The sequence below is a fragment of the Falco peregrinus genome, chromosome 7 (assembly GCF_023634155.1).
Source record: "Falco peregrinus isolate bFalPer1 chromosome 7, bFalPer1.pri, whole genome shotgun sequence".
Lineage (NCBI taxonomy): Eukaryota > Metazoa > Chordata > Aves > Falconiformes > Falconidae > Falco > Falco peregrinus.
The window spans coordinates 24,040,235-24,055,937 of record NC_073727.1 but is presented as its reverse complement, the minus strand read 5'-3'; the positions used below and the strand labels follow the sequence as shown (position 1 = coordinate 24,055,937).

The 15,703-nt window shown below is 39.1% G+C and overlaps 1 protein-coding gene across 1 annotated transcript in view; it reads left to right on the top strand.

The window, feature by feature from the left end:
• The window catches only part of PREP (prolyl endopeptidase), a 113,435-nt gene that overhangs the window by 41,026 nt on the left and 56,706 nt on the right, over positions 1 to 15,703 (top strand). The window contains exon 8 of the mRNA XM_055810174.1: positions 14,386 to 14,577. Within this exon, the coding sequence (XP_055666149.1) occupies positions 14,386 to 14,577 (192 nt within the window). The remainder of the gene's footprint in view (positions 1 to 14,385; positions 14,578 to 15,703) is intronic.

Genomic DNA, 15,703 nt, shown 5'->3' with positions numbered 1-15,703 from the left:
CTGTTAAATTTCTTTAAGTTACATCAGAATTTAAATACTGTTTGAGCATAGGGTCAAAATAAGTGGATGTGCATATACTTAAGGACTAAAGCCACACTACCACTGTAGAAACTCCTACGCTCAATATACTATGTCCTACTATACCAGCAAGGATGAATAGGCAGATGTGACTTCTCATATCTAGATGGGGCAAAACAAAATGTAGGGCTTCCCTTAACTACGAAGGGATCAGGATAATAAACTGTCCCTATCCCACACGTTTTATAGGCATGTTACATGCTAGCTCTTCTTGTATTGAGGAGTAGTGTTCTGGTTTCTAGGTTGAGACTCTTGTATTAAGTGAAAGACATTTGTGTTTCCATGAAATTATTCGGTTTATATCCCTTCAATGATGTGCTGTACAGCTTATTTAGAAATAGTAGTTGCTTTTATAATTCTTTTTGTTTTAAGGAGGCCTTAAGAAAAAAAGTAATCAGAAAATTCCATGCAATCACAATACTACACTGGATATGCTTATAGTTAAAGAGGTGGCAGATTTCATATGAGCACATACAACTGTCTTCTCTGTCATGTGGAGCTTATTATATAGGTTTTCATTATTATATTCATCGTTGGGTGTTTGATTTAACTGAACTGGTCTAATTCAGCACACAGATATATAGGAGGGCGTTGCAATCTTGTGGAATATTTCAAGTCTGGTATCAACTGATTTCCCATAGCTCTAATAGTTTAGAAAATTATATTGCAGTTTCTCATTGCAGAAGAACAAATATGCTCTACTTAGGGTTGGCTAGCTCATTTGTGGGATTTGTTTCTAACAGTGTATATTAGAAACGTGGTACAATTCTTCTGAATTTTTTTCTTTTTACCTGTATGTTAAAGAGACCTGCTTGCTCAGAGTAAAGTTTTATTTCATTGGCCTGAAAGACCAAAACAAAACAAAATAATCTTATTCCCTCAAACAACACAGTATCCATTAGAATTATTTTGCTTAAATTTACAGGATAGAGTGGAGAAGCAGGGTGGAGATGGGGATCCATCTTGGGAAATGATGGAAAATGAAACAGTATGTTTCATGTGTGGAAATGAAAAACACTTATCAAATATCTGCCTGACAGAACTCAGAAGATGACTGTGAATTCAGGGATGAGTCAGCTGCTGTGGGAATTACTAAGCAACATGATAGAGCCCATAACAGACTTACAGGAGTTCAGATATTTCTTTCCTCAGGAGATTAATGGAATATGTCGTCTTCCCTTTTTACTGTTATGTGCATATAGCATGTTTTTATAGCAGTAAAAAAGATTTCTTTTTTATTTTTAAATTAAATTCAACAGTTTCTGGCTGTTTTGAAGAGGTTTTAATGCTGCAGGATAAGCAATTATGATCTGGACATGATAATTGTAAACATTTCAATATTTATCTTTCAGATTCTTTGCTATCCCACGAAACTGGCAGTTCTGAGCTACGTTTCAATTCTATAAAATTCAGACAGGGACCACAATAGGCAGTGTTGAGGTGAGAGGAACAAAGTTGAAACTACATGGGATGTAGGTACTCCGTGTTCAATAGGTAGCTGCCTCTCTGTGGTATCATGAAGTGTGTAAGGAGGTGGTGTTTTTCCCGTAATGGTATAGCATGGAGAACACATACTGTCTGCTTTCTGCATACTGTGGATGTTGTCTCTTGGGATGAGACTCTGTATTCACTCCATACTTTGCCTTCAGCTGAGCTTCTTAGCTTAGATATTATATATATTTTAATCAAATCAGAGTCTAAAAATGACATTTTAAGTACTTGGGGAAAACATGTTCCTTCTGGAAATCTGCTGGGACCTCTGTCACTTTTGTGCATTTCAGTACAGTATTCTAGGTGTCTGCTGATCCAAAGTAAATGGCTTTGGTGTAGAGGGAACCTCTGGCATAACTTTCTCACAAATTCTCTTTTTATGAAACATGGTTTGCCCAGTATTTGCTACTTCATTATTGCTTTAGTAGTCTTGAGTTAATGCATTCCATTAACTTCTTGCATCGCATGAGTTGTGGCTTCTCTTTGCATGTACTCCCTTTAAATAATAAGTGAAGCCATAATAAAATCATTAAAGACGCTGTGGAAGCATGACATTTTTATTAGTTCTGCTGTACTGAGGGCAGTTGTGTCTTGTGCATTCATTGATTTTTTGATATGTTTCAGTGGCTATGGACCAGTGGAAGTTAACTCGCTCTGTGCTGGGCAGGAAATTATCTTTACTCTGAGTGGAGGTCACATCTAATAAATGAGATTAGGCTATTGGTTTAAGAAACTTAAAAATTTGCTTATTTCTACATTTGAAACAGCCTCAGGTTGCACCAGGGGAGGTTAGATTAGGTATTAGGAAAAATTTATTCGCCAAAAGGGTGGTCAAGCATTGGAACAGGCTGCCCAGGGAAGTGGTTGAGTCACCGTCCCTGGAGGTATTTAAAAGACGTAGATGTGGCGCTTAGGGACACTGTTTAGTGGTGGACTTGGCAGTGCCAGGTTAATGGTTGGGCTGGATGATCTTAAAGGTCTTTTCCAACCTAAATAAATCTATGATTCTATAGCCATTTCCCCTTTACTATATGCAATTACTCATGACATTTTGTCAACGGCTATAGGTTAATTGAATTTGCACTGCAGTCTTCTGTAATAATCCTTGTCAGTTTGGTTTCCCTGGAATATAATCTACACAGCACTTTCCACAACACAGTTGCTTTCCATGAACGTTACAGGAAGCATCTGAGCATTTTTTCTGCTTCCCAGATTAGCTAAAATGTTCTTCATGCTTCCCGTCCCCCTCTTCACGATCTTTCTGCTGTATACAGACTGAGTCATTTTCCTCTTCAAATATTCAGGTTGTTTGCTAGGTTTTTAAGTGGGCCATTGTGAGCTATTTGTGCCAAGACTGCTCCTTTTTAGAATAGAAAATCACTGTGTTAAGTAACTTATGACAAATACATAGCTATTTTTTATGAGAATTTTAAATTAGTCTGAAAAGATAAGAGATTTGGGTGATATTGTTTCCCCTACTCCTCTGCATGTGTCTTGTGAACCCCACCAGGTTAACTTGGTTTGCAGCTTAGTTTTTACCACAAAACTCAGTTAGAAATAACCAAGTTACCCAGTTGGAATTTTATGTTTACAACTAACCTAACGAAATACACTTTTTAAATAAGTGCCTTTATTATCTCATATCAAAATGTTTTGCAAATACTCAGTTCCTCGATGAGATACCTGTGGTCATAATTCACAGTATTGTGGCAAGACAGTAATGGGAGAAAACACCACTGGGAGAAGACAGCTGAGCTGTTCTTTAAGGTTTTGGGGGAGCTCCATTGCTGTACTCTGCTTCAAGTAGCTGTGGATATGGATGGGGGCTTTTCCCTTCACGCGTGCCTCTTTGGTTGCTTATGGGGTGGGTTTTAGAAAGATCAGGGAAAATTAAAATTATAGGATTTCACCACTCTTTGTCAGCCACTGAACCAACTCATGCAGTTTGATTTTTGATTTGCAGAATTTCAGTAGCAGAGGTGCAACAGTTGTATATTGTGTCAGGAAGGGCAGCACTGTGTGTTCACATCCAAAACATTATCCCTCATTCAAGACTTCAGATTTCCCTACTTATCTTGGCAAACTGCAAGTAGGATTTTCAAGTCTTGACTCTTAAACATTCGAAAGTGATCTAATGCGAAGTATTTCTTTAAAAAAACACTCAGTATCCCAGTAGCTGAGCATTGTAAGGCTCAATTTTTAGTAGCTATTTTATCAAGCTTGTCTTCCAGAATACAGACAGCTCACAAGTTTGCTTGTATGTCAAGCCAGTCAAACAAGAAAAGTTCTCTCATTAATTGCTTCAACTGTTGTTTCTGGTATACCTGAAAATCCCTCATACTAGCTAAACAGCTGGATACACAGTAATCAAGTGATTATATATTAGCAAACTTTGTTGTGCATCTTACAAAATAAACCCACAAAAAACTCCCAAACCAAACAAAAAAACAGCAGTGCTTTTTCTGTGGCATGTCTCTTACTGTTTCTGTGCCTAGTAATAATTTTTATTTTCCCTTTCTTGAGAAATTGTTTCTTTTTGATTAGATTGTCAGCCTTGACTATTTATTCTTTTGATTGTGTGGTTTGGTGCAGTGAAGAGGGGATTTAGCACAAACCTGTTGGTGTGCAACAAGAAATAAATGAAAGCTCTTTAATCAGTCTTGGCTATGAACTTAAACCAACATGACATGACCAATTGGTCTTGTTGAAATTGTTCTTAATTTTGACATTTTTCTTTATTTTGTATTATGGTAGCGCTAGGAAGCCTGATGAAAAAATCAGGATCCTCTTGTAAACACCATAGAGCTGATTTATGAGCCACTGACTCAGTGCTCCGAGCAGAGCCCCACATGCCTCTTCCTAGGAGAGCTGAAGCGTGAGAACAGAGGGTGAAAAGCAGGGATATAAGGTAGCATGGGGAACAGGAGAGGTAGCTCTTGTTATAACCTCCAGAGAGATACAAAACTGTGAAAGGCTGCTGTGACATCTGGAATGCAAAAAGTTGAGAGAGACCGCTAGTTGGAAAGCACAGCCTGGATTGTTGGATTGGAAGGGATTGCACTGGCTAGAAGCTAAACACAGATTTGTGTAAACTGGAAGTACAAGGAGTTTGGGGAGAGAGGACAGTGGTATGGGCTTTCATGCTTGGGTACTGGGCTGCTTGGAGACGGACAGTTTGTGTCTAGCGTGAACAGTGGGATGTGGTGGGAGGGCACATACATGAGAAGAGGAGGTAGTGTAAAATATTTGAGAACCACTGTAAAGGTGCAACAAAAATTGAGCAAACCCTGAAGTTCACTGCTTGCTGGTTGCTTAGTCATTGCCAGCTGGAACTGCTTTGTACTAGACTGGCAGAGACAGGTTATAAGAATGAATTGAAGAACAGGGTTACCAGCCAAAAGAATTTTTATCTTGTTCCTTTGTTTAGACGGTCGTTCTTTTTTTCTCCATGCTGAAGAAAGCATGTATGTGGCTTGAGGGCACGTAGAAAAACAAAGGTTATGTTTGTACACTTCCTGTTGAAAACAGGATTATCTGGCCTTTTGTATTTTAGTTTAGTCTTGCAATTTATAAGGCTCTCTTAAAAAAAAAAGGGGGGGGGGGAATGAACAGTCCTATATACAGTAACATCAAAGGGGCGAGTCAGTATATGCGTAAACTGAAAAAGTGGATCAAAACCTTTGTAATGAAAATGAACAAGAGAAAAATGATAGTGAGGAGACAGACATCAGCTAGAAGGTGGGATGTGATTGGGAGAGTACTCTTTTTTTTGAAAGACTTTTCTGTGATTGAAATAACTTTTTTAAAAAAAAGCCTTTAAAAAAATCAATATTGAAACAAGGCCATTATGTCCTTCCCTAACAAACAGGGAGAAAAATACCAGTTGAGTCTTGGAAAATAGGAGGAAGCCTCAACAACAGAGACTTTACTTAAAGAAAACAGCTTCTTGTCTCTTAAATGGCAATTCCAAAGAGTTTTGCTTTCCATGTAATTTTTTTTTAAGTGCAGGCAAATCATTAGCAATGAAATTAAATAGCTTGCTATTAATTTGATCAAGGAGATCTTCATGCTACTACTGTGTTGACTGGACATTAACATTTATAAATAGTATTGATGATGAAGTTATTTTTTAAAGATTTGTGTATATTATTTTTTATATATATAATGTTTAAAACTTTGTGTATATTAAAGAAAGTGTGCCATGAGAGAGAGGAACCTTTGGTTCCTGTTTTTCTTTTGCTGTGTTATGCTGCATGAGGACATAAGATATCTCTCAAAACAAAGCATTCTCCCTGCCTTTTGAGGGATCATCCAGATGGAAGTAAAATAGAAGCCTTGAAACGGATTGAGAAATCTCTGCTCATAAAAGTGCTTGATTTCTTTTTTCTGGGCTAATCTTTGATTTATCTTGACGTGTCTGAACTTTTAACTTGAATAAATATTGCCTCCTTCCATTTATTTATTTTTTTTAATTGCATATACATTAACTTTCCATAATTGTTGAGTAGCTGTCATCCATCATCTGCAGGGTGAGTGGTACTGAGAGAACCCTCTCAGTACAAACACAACAACATTGCGTTCCTTTCAGGGATATGTTAATATCTCCTCTCCAGTATTCCCTCCCTCAGAGGTTTGTAAGTGAAGTCAGGTCTCAGAAGGAGTAAACTTTATAGAATGGGGTAGCTGACTCATAAATTCAAGTTATTTCTGAAGAAAAGTCTTCAGCAGTTGGAAGGTGCAAGTCAAGTGAAGATGTGCGGTTAATGCAGCTGCTGACAGGGGAAGTAGGAAGCAAGATTAACATCAGTGCAGTGGCTTGAGGTTTGCAGGTGAAGTAAAACTGTTGCAGTCAGAGAAACTCTTAACTGGTAGAAATCTCCTAAACACTGATGTTCTTGGGTATGTTTGTGCTTTCAGGATAGAGCTGCTGAGACGGACTGGAGGGCTGGACACAATGCATCTGTGTACAGCCATGATCTGCTCTGCTCTCATTTCACATAGGAAGGTGCTATACACCACTATGTGAAAGCTGTGTACTGTAGCTATCCTAAAGCAAACTCAGATTATTCTGACATATTCTGAAAGATGACAGCAGCCTAATGCTGGATTCTCTGTTATATATAAATATCCAGCAGTCACCACTGTGAGAGATACAGGATGCTCTCTGATATGATGAAAAATATGCTGTGGATATGTTCAGTAAGCACTTGTAGTGAATTATGGCCTTGTGACATGCAGTAGTTGAATGTTGCCTGTTACAGTGTATAGGGTAAATCCAAGAAAGGAAAGGAGAAAATATAAATGGGAGAATACTAAAAGGAGATGTAACTACTAGACAAAATTTAAATTGCATAGTGAGATTTGCATTGTGTTTTTTTCCCCTTGTGATGAAAGGCATTGTGTATCCTGTGATTAAGGTTTGCAGAGATGGAATAGATGTTGCCAGGTACCTCCAGCAAGTGAAACAAATTTTCCATTAAGTGATCCCCAGTCCAAGGGCAAAAGATAATTCGCTGCTCTAGCAAAGGTGTTCAAAACTTGAGTGTATATATCTATTTATGTATAATGTAGGTACACACAGGTATTACACATTTTAAGCCAGTTTAAATATACTACAGGCTATGTAGATAAGTTAACACCAGAAAATGGAATCTATAATGGATGCATGTGGTTCTTTAAGAAAATAAAATTTGGAGAGTAAAAGCTTTCTGTTCAGTGAGAAACATAAAAAGCAGAAATTATGAGGGAATGAGTGGTTTTAATCCATTTTCCTGAGAATGGGGGGGAAAAAAGTAGTACTCCACTAGCAGAGTCCTAAACTGTAGTGTTTAACTATTGATTGTGCGAGTAGGGTCCTTTGGTCTGCTATCTCAGTGGAGGCAGAGGATGGAGTTCCATACAGCAGCAAAGGTGCAAGAGTTATTGATGTGTTAGGAACCATAGAAGCTCCTGAGAATGGTCACGTAGGAATTAGAGCTTCTCCCACACACACAAAAGGTGGCAGGATCAATAGCCCAACTGAAGTGCGGCTACACCAATGCACACAGCATGGGCAACAAACAGGAGGAGCTGGAAACCATTAAGCAGCTGGAAAACGGACATAGTTGCCATCATGAAAACATGGTCGGATGACTCGCACAACTGGAGCGCTGCAGTGGATGGCTATGAACTCTTCAGAAGGGATAGGCAAAGGAGAGGGGCTGGGATAGCCCTGTATGTTAGGAAGTGTTTTGATTGTCTAGAGGTTAATGATGGTGATGATAGGGTTGAGTGTTTATGGGTAAGAATCAGGGGAAAGGCCAATGAGGCAGATATCATGGTAGGAGTCTGTTACAGACCACCCAACCAGGATGAAGAAGCTGACAAAACATTCTATAAGCAGCTGGGAGAAGTCTCACAATTGGTAGCCCACGTTCTCTCAGAGGACTTGAACTTACCAGGTGTCTGCTGGAAATACAGTACAGCGAAAACAGTCTAGAAAGTTCCTGGCGTGTGTGGAAGTTAACTTTTTGACACAGCTAGTGAGTGAGCCAACTAGGAAAGGGGCCCCCTGGACCTTTTTGCAAACAGAGAAGGACTTGTGGGTGATGAGATGGTTGGAGGCCATCTGAGGCATAGCAATTATGAAATGATAGTTTTCAGGATTTGGAGGAATAAGGAAGGGGGTCAGCAGAACTGACACCTTGAACTTCTGGAGGGCAGACATTGGCCTGTTTAGGAGCCTGCTTGACTGGGTCCCTTGGGAGCAGTCCTGAAGTGCAGAGGAGTCCAGGAAGTCTTGGTTCACTTCCTGAACCAAGTGAATTGCCATTTCCAGAAAAACTGTCTTACAAAAAAACCCCCAACTGACAAGTTGGAACAGAATATAAATTTATGGAGACGTAACATTTAGATCTTCACCTCACAATTTGGACTGCTAGAACACATGAAAAAAACCATATGAGAGCATTTACCTTGTGATTTTTTTTTTTTTACATCAGATAACCCCCTTATCATTAGTTGATCACTAAGCCCTGTCTCTCCAGCCAGCATGGTTGAGAGGTAATTTGCAAGAAAATGGATCGTTTGGCCTTTCCATGAAACATGAAATATGGAAGGAAGTATTGAGAACATTTTGTGAACTGATGAACAGTGACTCTCGGCCACTCTATACTTTCTGTTTGAAAGGGGGTTGGTAACAGGCTTTCTGTGATCATTCTTGCTGTTATAATTAGTTTGTTGAAATTAGCTTTTCCTTCCGTAGTTGTCATCATTCACCTACAAACCTGCTTCATCACACAGTGCTCTCAGCAGTCCAGTGAATGTTTTGGTATGTTCAGAAGCCAGTACAAGATTGAGGGGCTTAATCTGTGATGCTTACTGATTATAATTCCTCTTTTGATCTTCTATGGATCCAAAAATTGTGTTTAAAAATTCTGTCTGTACTCTCTGTGTTGCTTTTGTCCTAAATATTGCAGAAGAAGGGCTAGCTTTGTAGGATTATGATCTTTTGTTGTGTGGCATAGCCATCGAATAAAGGTTATAAATCCTCTACCTGCAGGTCCTATTGTAGTGCAATTATTTTGTGATAAATGGCTAATATAAAATATATAGGCAAAAGCATCTATAGCTCTTCAGGAATGTGTTTTGCTGGAAGGACTGGAAGAGTAAGAGATTAGGATATAGCAGCAGTATACAGTAAACTGTCAAGATATTCAGCCTCATGCTTTTCCCATGTATAGTAAATCTGTCTCATTGTATGCTTATGTGGATTAAACTGAAGTCTTCATGGGCTCTGGTGTTAAGGATAAGGGAGACTAGACTACAGATGCCACTTGTCAGTGGCTCTCCTCAAAGACAGATATTCTCAGAGGGCTGCTGGTTAAACCTGCAAATCTTTGTCGTGACCGAGTTCTTCACCTCTCTCCTCCCCTCCTTTCTTCTAAAGAATGGAGTGCCCATCCTTGACCTGTTTTTGGAGGACATTAAAAAGTCGTAATGTACAGATGTACTGTTCTCTTTGTTACTGAGAGGCTGTTTGTTCTGGGTTTTAGACTGGAGCAAGAATCCATCACCTGCCTCTAGAATCATGGTAACAAACAATTTATGGGCCTTGGTGCCCTTTTTGCTGGAGTGCTTCAGAGGTGAGGAGGAGCTGGCTTGTGTGAACTGTTTGGGGGCCAACACACCATTCTTTGTTTCTGAGACTGTAGTCCCTCCCGTGTTTTGACAACTGTATAGATACATACATGCCACATGACATCATGAACACATTCATTTTTGGTCAGGTATGTAACTAGCAAGTGAGTATCCATCCAGTTGTATGACAAGATGTGTGCATATACCTCAGGCCGTCTGGTAGGAATGGATGTGCTGATCATGTGAATTTTCAGTCATATGATGGAGAACTGACTGTGGTCTAGGACCCATCTAGGACCATCATCCTGGGTCTAACAGAAGGTCTGGGCATCACAGCTCCCAGTCACTCATTGTTTTATATACTTTATCCAGCTCTTGTGTATTCGTCATTATGTAAGGCATATGGTATTTTCACAGGTCATTTTATATGAAAACTATGGTTTAGGCCTTTTGTCATTACTTCTGGTCTATTCTGAGCCTCTGTTTCCTGCATCTTGTATAGCTTCTGGGAAGACTGTCAGTCATCCACCCCTGCAGAGCCCTTTCCAGATGTCTGTTGTCTTAGTCAAACCATGTAGTTCATCTCTGTATTTCCTTAGCTGTATGCACTTAAGACGTCTGCTTTTGTGACTATGGCTGTATATTTGTTGATACCTTCACTGACTTTCTCAGGTCCCTCGGGAACTGGTACATGTGACTTAGTGCTGCAAGAAGTTACTTGGGAATGTTTGTATTGTCCCATCTAGATTGTGTGTAGATATTTTTATTATTCTTCCAGAAGTTAGAGTGTGGGTCCTCCATGGTCAAACATGCTTTCCCATACCTGCACTGCATGCTGAACTGCTTTTTTTGCAGTTTTTTCTCTTCTGATGCTTAGGTAACCACGCTCAGCCCAGCTCATTCTGCTGCTGTAAGTGTGCTCTGTTACACATGTATAGAGAATACACTGTAAGTGGGTGCTGGTTGAGTCCTTCAGTACCTAGTTTGCCATGCTTTTGAATTTTTAGCCAGTTACTGCAGAATCATCCATCCTAAATTCAGGCCAGGTGAAGGCTGCACGCATAGTACTCAGTAGTCACACATATAAACAGAAGACAAATAGGAAGGAACAGAGGAGTTATGCATCGTCTGTTGGCACAGAATTTGAATTGGAAATGCATGTCAGACATGGACAGACTTGCAGGTGTATTCCTGATGTTTCCAGGAAGACAGAATCTTTGACGAGGTATGCTTTAGATTTAAAAGCGTGCACATTCAAGCAAACTGTCCTCCTGGTGCAATGTGCTGTCTTAAATAAGAATCTGCTGTGTTCATACCCCTGGATGTTTTGGGTACTGGGGGAGCAGTTTGATGAGAGTAGAGCCAGACTAAGCACTTGCTGCCCTGGAAAGGAGAGATGTCCCATCTATTTCCTCACGCTCCCATATTACATGAGACTGTTCTCCTGTTGAGTCAGTCAGCATCTTCACTCATCTGACCCTGTGGTTAGGTGATTGTACTTAGTAAGAAGCTGTGAAATAAGAGTTTTCTTCTAGGTTAGCTAATTTGATCAGCTTTTCTAGTCACTTGGGCAAATGCCAAACCAAGCATGATGGTGGAGACACAGTGATAGAGGAGGGAAAAATGAGAGTGCAAGTTTGCTGCAGTCAAGCTTATCTCATGGCTCATTGCTAATGATAATAAATAATCATGATAATGATTTAATCATGATAATGATAATAAATGCTGTTACTCCTCTTCAGCCTCGGCCACTACCTTGCACGTACTGGCTGCCTTGCATGTAGCGACACTCCTCTGCCCAAGCCGTGAGCTGCTTCACACAGTGGAAGAGAAAAGTTTATTTTGCAGCACAGTTGGTTTTTTTAAGTCATTTAACATGTTGAACAAGCACGCTACTCAGGCAAATAAGCAAAACAGAAGCACCAGTCTAATGTGATGAAGGGCAAACTCCTCTTTGGCGGTGATTAAGTGTTGGCTCCGCTCAGCAGCAAGGCCAGAGTGCCTGACAGGACTCAGTGCCACGCTAGTAAGCTGCATGGGCCTGACTCTCCCTTGTGCTGCCACTGGTGTGACCAGCAGATAAATGGTTCCCACACCCCTCAATGAGTTTTCAGCCGTATTGGTGCTCAGTGAACTGGCCGTGTTGGTCACCAGGTTGTTATTCCTAGCCCAAAGGAGACACCTAAGCAGGGAGATCTAAACCAGTGCTAGACCAGCCCTTTCAGTCATGAGCCGCAAGCGGACCACCTGCAACCAGCTGTAAAGCTGCATCCTGTAGTTCAGGTGTCTGTCTCATCGCAAAGAGTGTCTTCCTGTCACAGGAAAACTAGAGCACATACTTTGTACAGTAGCAAATGTATCTGATGTAACAGTCTCTTGCAGCTGCCTGTAATTACCTCATTACTGCCTCCTAACTTAGACTAGGTATTGGCATATTTAACTACTTCAGTGAGACAGTGGTTTAGAGGTGATTCATCTACAATGTTTTTCTTCTAAGGACTATGTAACATCCACTTTAACATGATGAATGCTCTTGATTTTGTAATAAGAACTTAGTGTATCCCTGTAGAATATAAACCCTCTTGCTTTTTGACTAGCTGTTCATTTGGGACTAGATGAATGAGTTGCAAGGAAGCAAAGTAAATCCCTAATGTCACATAATTGTCCTTTTTCTTCATGGAATCCAACTTCTGTTGCAATCTTGGGGACTACAGTTATCGTGAACATATACCATTAAAAAAGTGGGGGTTTTCAACAGTCTGGAGATTTCTTTTTATGAAGCCTTGTTCTTGTTTAGTAGGATGGTTTCATTCTGTCAGATACTAAAATGCAAATGTTCCAATATTGTTATGGTGTTATACTGCAGTTAAGTTTTTATTTACTAAAATGCTTGTGCATGTGATTTGGGATCTTAAAACAGTTTCACTGGTATGTATCAGAGTTCACTGAAGGCTGATTTTCTTTGTTTTACTGGACATTAAAGCAGGTTTTCTCTACAGAACTCTGAGCAACTCGAGGGACTTAGCAGGATTTTTCTTCAACATGAAACCTCTTGAGAAGGGCAAAACTTTGGACCTCAGCGAAAAGATTTAACATGCATTTGGTTCACTCAGAGGCAGGATACTAAGTTGACTGGATTGTCTGGGAAGCTTACTGCAGCAGTATGACAAGTAGAATGTAATTGGCTAATCTATCACTTTGCATGAAGAGACAGAGAAGTTTTCCTTAAACCGAAACAGCAATTAAGAGATAGAGCTTTATGAATGTACTAAGCCTGGCTACACTCTCTTATTACATTTAATGGGTTTAAAATTACTTTAGCCATCTCACTGCTTCCTCAATTATTCTTTTCTTTTTTAAAACTTACAGTAATTACAGCTCAGCTATGATCTACTTCCACTATTCTGCTCAGTTTTTAATATTATAAAACAGCTGATATGCTGTTTTATTGATGCAAACACTCTATTTGTAGTTTCATGAACAGATTTATGCACAGTTTATTTGTTTATACTTAAAAGCAAAGACCTAGCCTTTAGTTTTAAGAAAGAGGCAGAGAGTGCACCAAATGTTATTTTAAGAAACAGAATTTTTAATTTCACATATAAATAAGGATTCTGATTCTTTAGCATAGCTAATGTATGATGCTTATAATAGTAAGTTTGGTTGATAGGTTGGACTGTAGATATAACAATCATATTACATATCTGATCTGGCCTTGCTACTTTTTCTTTCTACTAAGCCTATTGCAAAGCAGTAGAATGTGAATAAAATGTAGTGGAGTCTTTCAGTCCCACCTCCAAGTTAAGTCAATACTAAGACTGTGGTACAGAGTGAGTAAGCTAAGGCGATTCATGTTTGAGAGAAGTGTGCTTCTATTAGTGAGTGTGATATTCCAGAAGGTTGGTAGGAAAAATGCAGTTTCATTCTTTGCAAACCCAGAAATTAACATTTTAGCTAACTTTGTGTAGTTGTCCTTTGGTGGTGACAAGCTTCTGCAGAAAACACTTCAGAATGTTTTTTCTGAATTGGCAGGGAAATTCCTGGTATTGAAGTTTATTGTACTCATGCAAATAGCATGAGAAGCTTGGGGCTTAATAAGGAGGATGAAAAACTTTCCACTTTAAGAAAAAGTAACTTTTTTTGCAGAAAGAAAAAAATAATTTATAATTAAATAGTAGTTTTAAAAAAGCTATTGAAAATAAAATTGAGCTTGAAAGCTTAATGCAGAGTCTTTTGACGCAGCTGCCACTCCTCGTTCCAAGAAGTCTGTAGAAGTGGGGACTTATGAACTCTCTTGGCAAGAACCTGATGTGCTTGGTGGTGTTAGCTCCATGACAGCCAGTGTGGTAGAAGCCCCTCTGTAGCACATATCTGAGCTGTCCATCAGGGCTTTAGGAAAGCTGATGAAACACTAGCCATAATTTTTTCAGTATTCTATGTGTATTTTGCTAGAAATTCCTCAAAACCAGTATGTTAACATGTCCATGAACTAGCATTTTCCCACTGCAGCCCACTAATATGGAGAATTCTTTGCAAGTTCTCAGTACGTATTAGGCCCTTTGCATAGTTGTACCTCTTCTGGTCACTGCCGTGGTTCAAAGAGGAGCCTACAGCAATTGTCAGGCAGACCTTGCCCTCAGGTATTGAAAGGTTTTGTTTCAGGAGGTTAAGAAATTCATTATATGTTTGATCTTGCAGGAATTCTTCAGTGGGTGAAGCTGATAGATAACTTTGAGGCTGAGTATGAGTATGTCACCAATGAAGGAACAGTGTTCACTTTCAAGACAAATCGCCACTCTCCAAATTACCGGTTAATCAACATTGACTTCAGTGACCCTGAGGAATCCAAATGGAAAGTTCTCGTCCCTGAACATGAAAGAGATGTTCTAGGTAAGAGTTCATGTCAAGTACAAGACTTTCTGTTCAGCTTTTTTCAAATTAATTCAGTAATTAGTCTATTGAATTATCTTGTACAGACCTTCTTTTTTTTCCTGTGTTTAAACTTTGTTTAGGATTTGCGATTAGAAGACATGGTGATGAATAGGTCCAGGATGTGTTTCTTTCTCTAACATCTTGTGTGACCATAGTGAAGTTGCTTCATCTGTCCTTGTTTTAATTGTGTTTGTAGGAAATGGGGGCAAGTATTTTCCAGTTTCCCATCAGTGTAGTAAACATTTACTAAACTGTTGGGGATTACAGCAAGAAGGACTTTGTAAGCAGAGAGAAGGGAAAGATCAAACCTGGGAGTAGTGCAGCACACTATGAAGTGACCAAACTTGGTCAGAATTTGAGACAGGATTTACTGTTGTTCCTGGGATAAGGGGAGTAGACAACACTTGAAAAAAAGCCTCAGGAAAGCTGAAGCACATGGAATTCTCTAAGTATAAAAGTGAGTTCAAAACATAAATCTTAGGTTTTGATATAATTGAAATAAATGTGTACATTTTTTTTATCCCATAATTTTGGGGACATTTCTATGAAAACTTAGAATCAGTTTCAGATAATACAGAAAAACCTCCGAGCTGTTTTTTGGCAGATACTTTGTGTACGTTTATGTAGTTTGTTCTGCATACAGTACAAGATACAATTATGATTTATCTGACTAGCTCAATTATAGCTATTCAAAAAGACTCTGCTTTTTTTTTTTATTAATCCATCTTTATACAAATTCATTCATGTTTGCTACTTTTCTGGTGCAGAGCTGCTTTGTAGAATGAGTAGAATTCTGTGTGTGTGATTTGGTATGTGTATATACAGTAACTTCTGTCTTCTTGCTGAGACAGATCTATTTGACTACTGTTTCAAATTCCTCTTAAGATCTTGCTTTATAGGACACTTTAAAAAAATATTTCTGTCTGAATTTCACAATGTGTTCTGTGTGATTTCTGCCACAGCCTAGACAAGGTATGTGTGTGACATAAATGGTGACTGGGCACATCCAAAATTGTAGTGATGTTCCAAACGACTGGGGTCTAGAATATTGCAAGAATTTTGGTAATCACAAAAGTAGCAGATT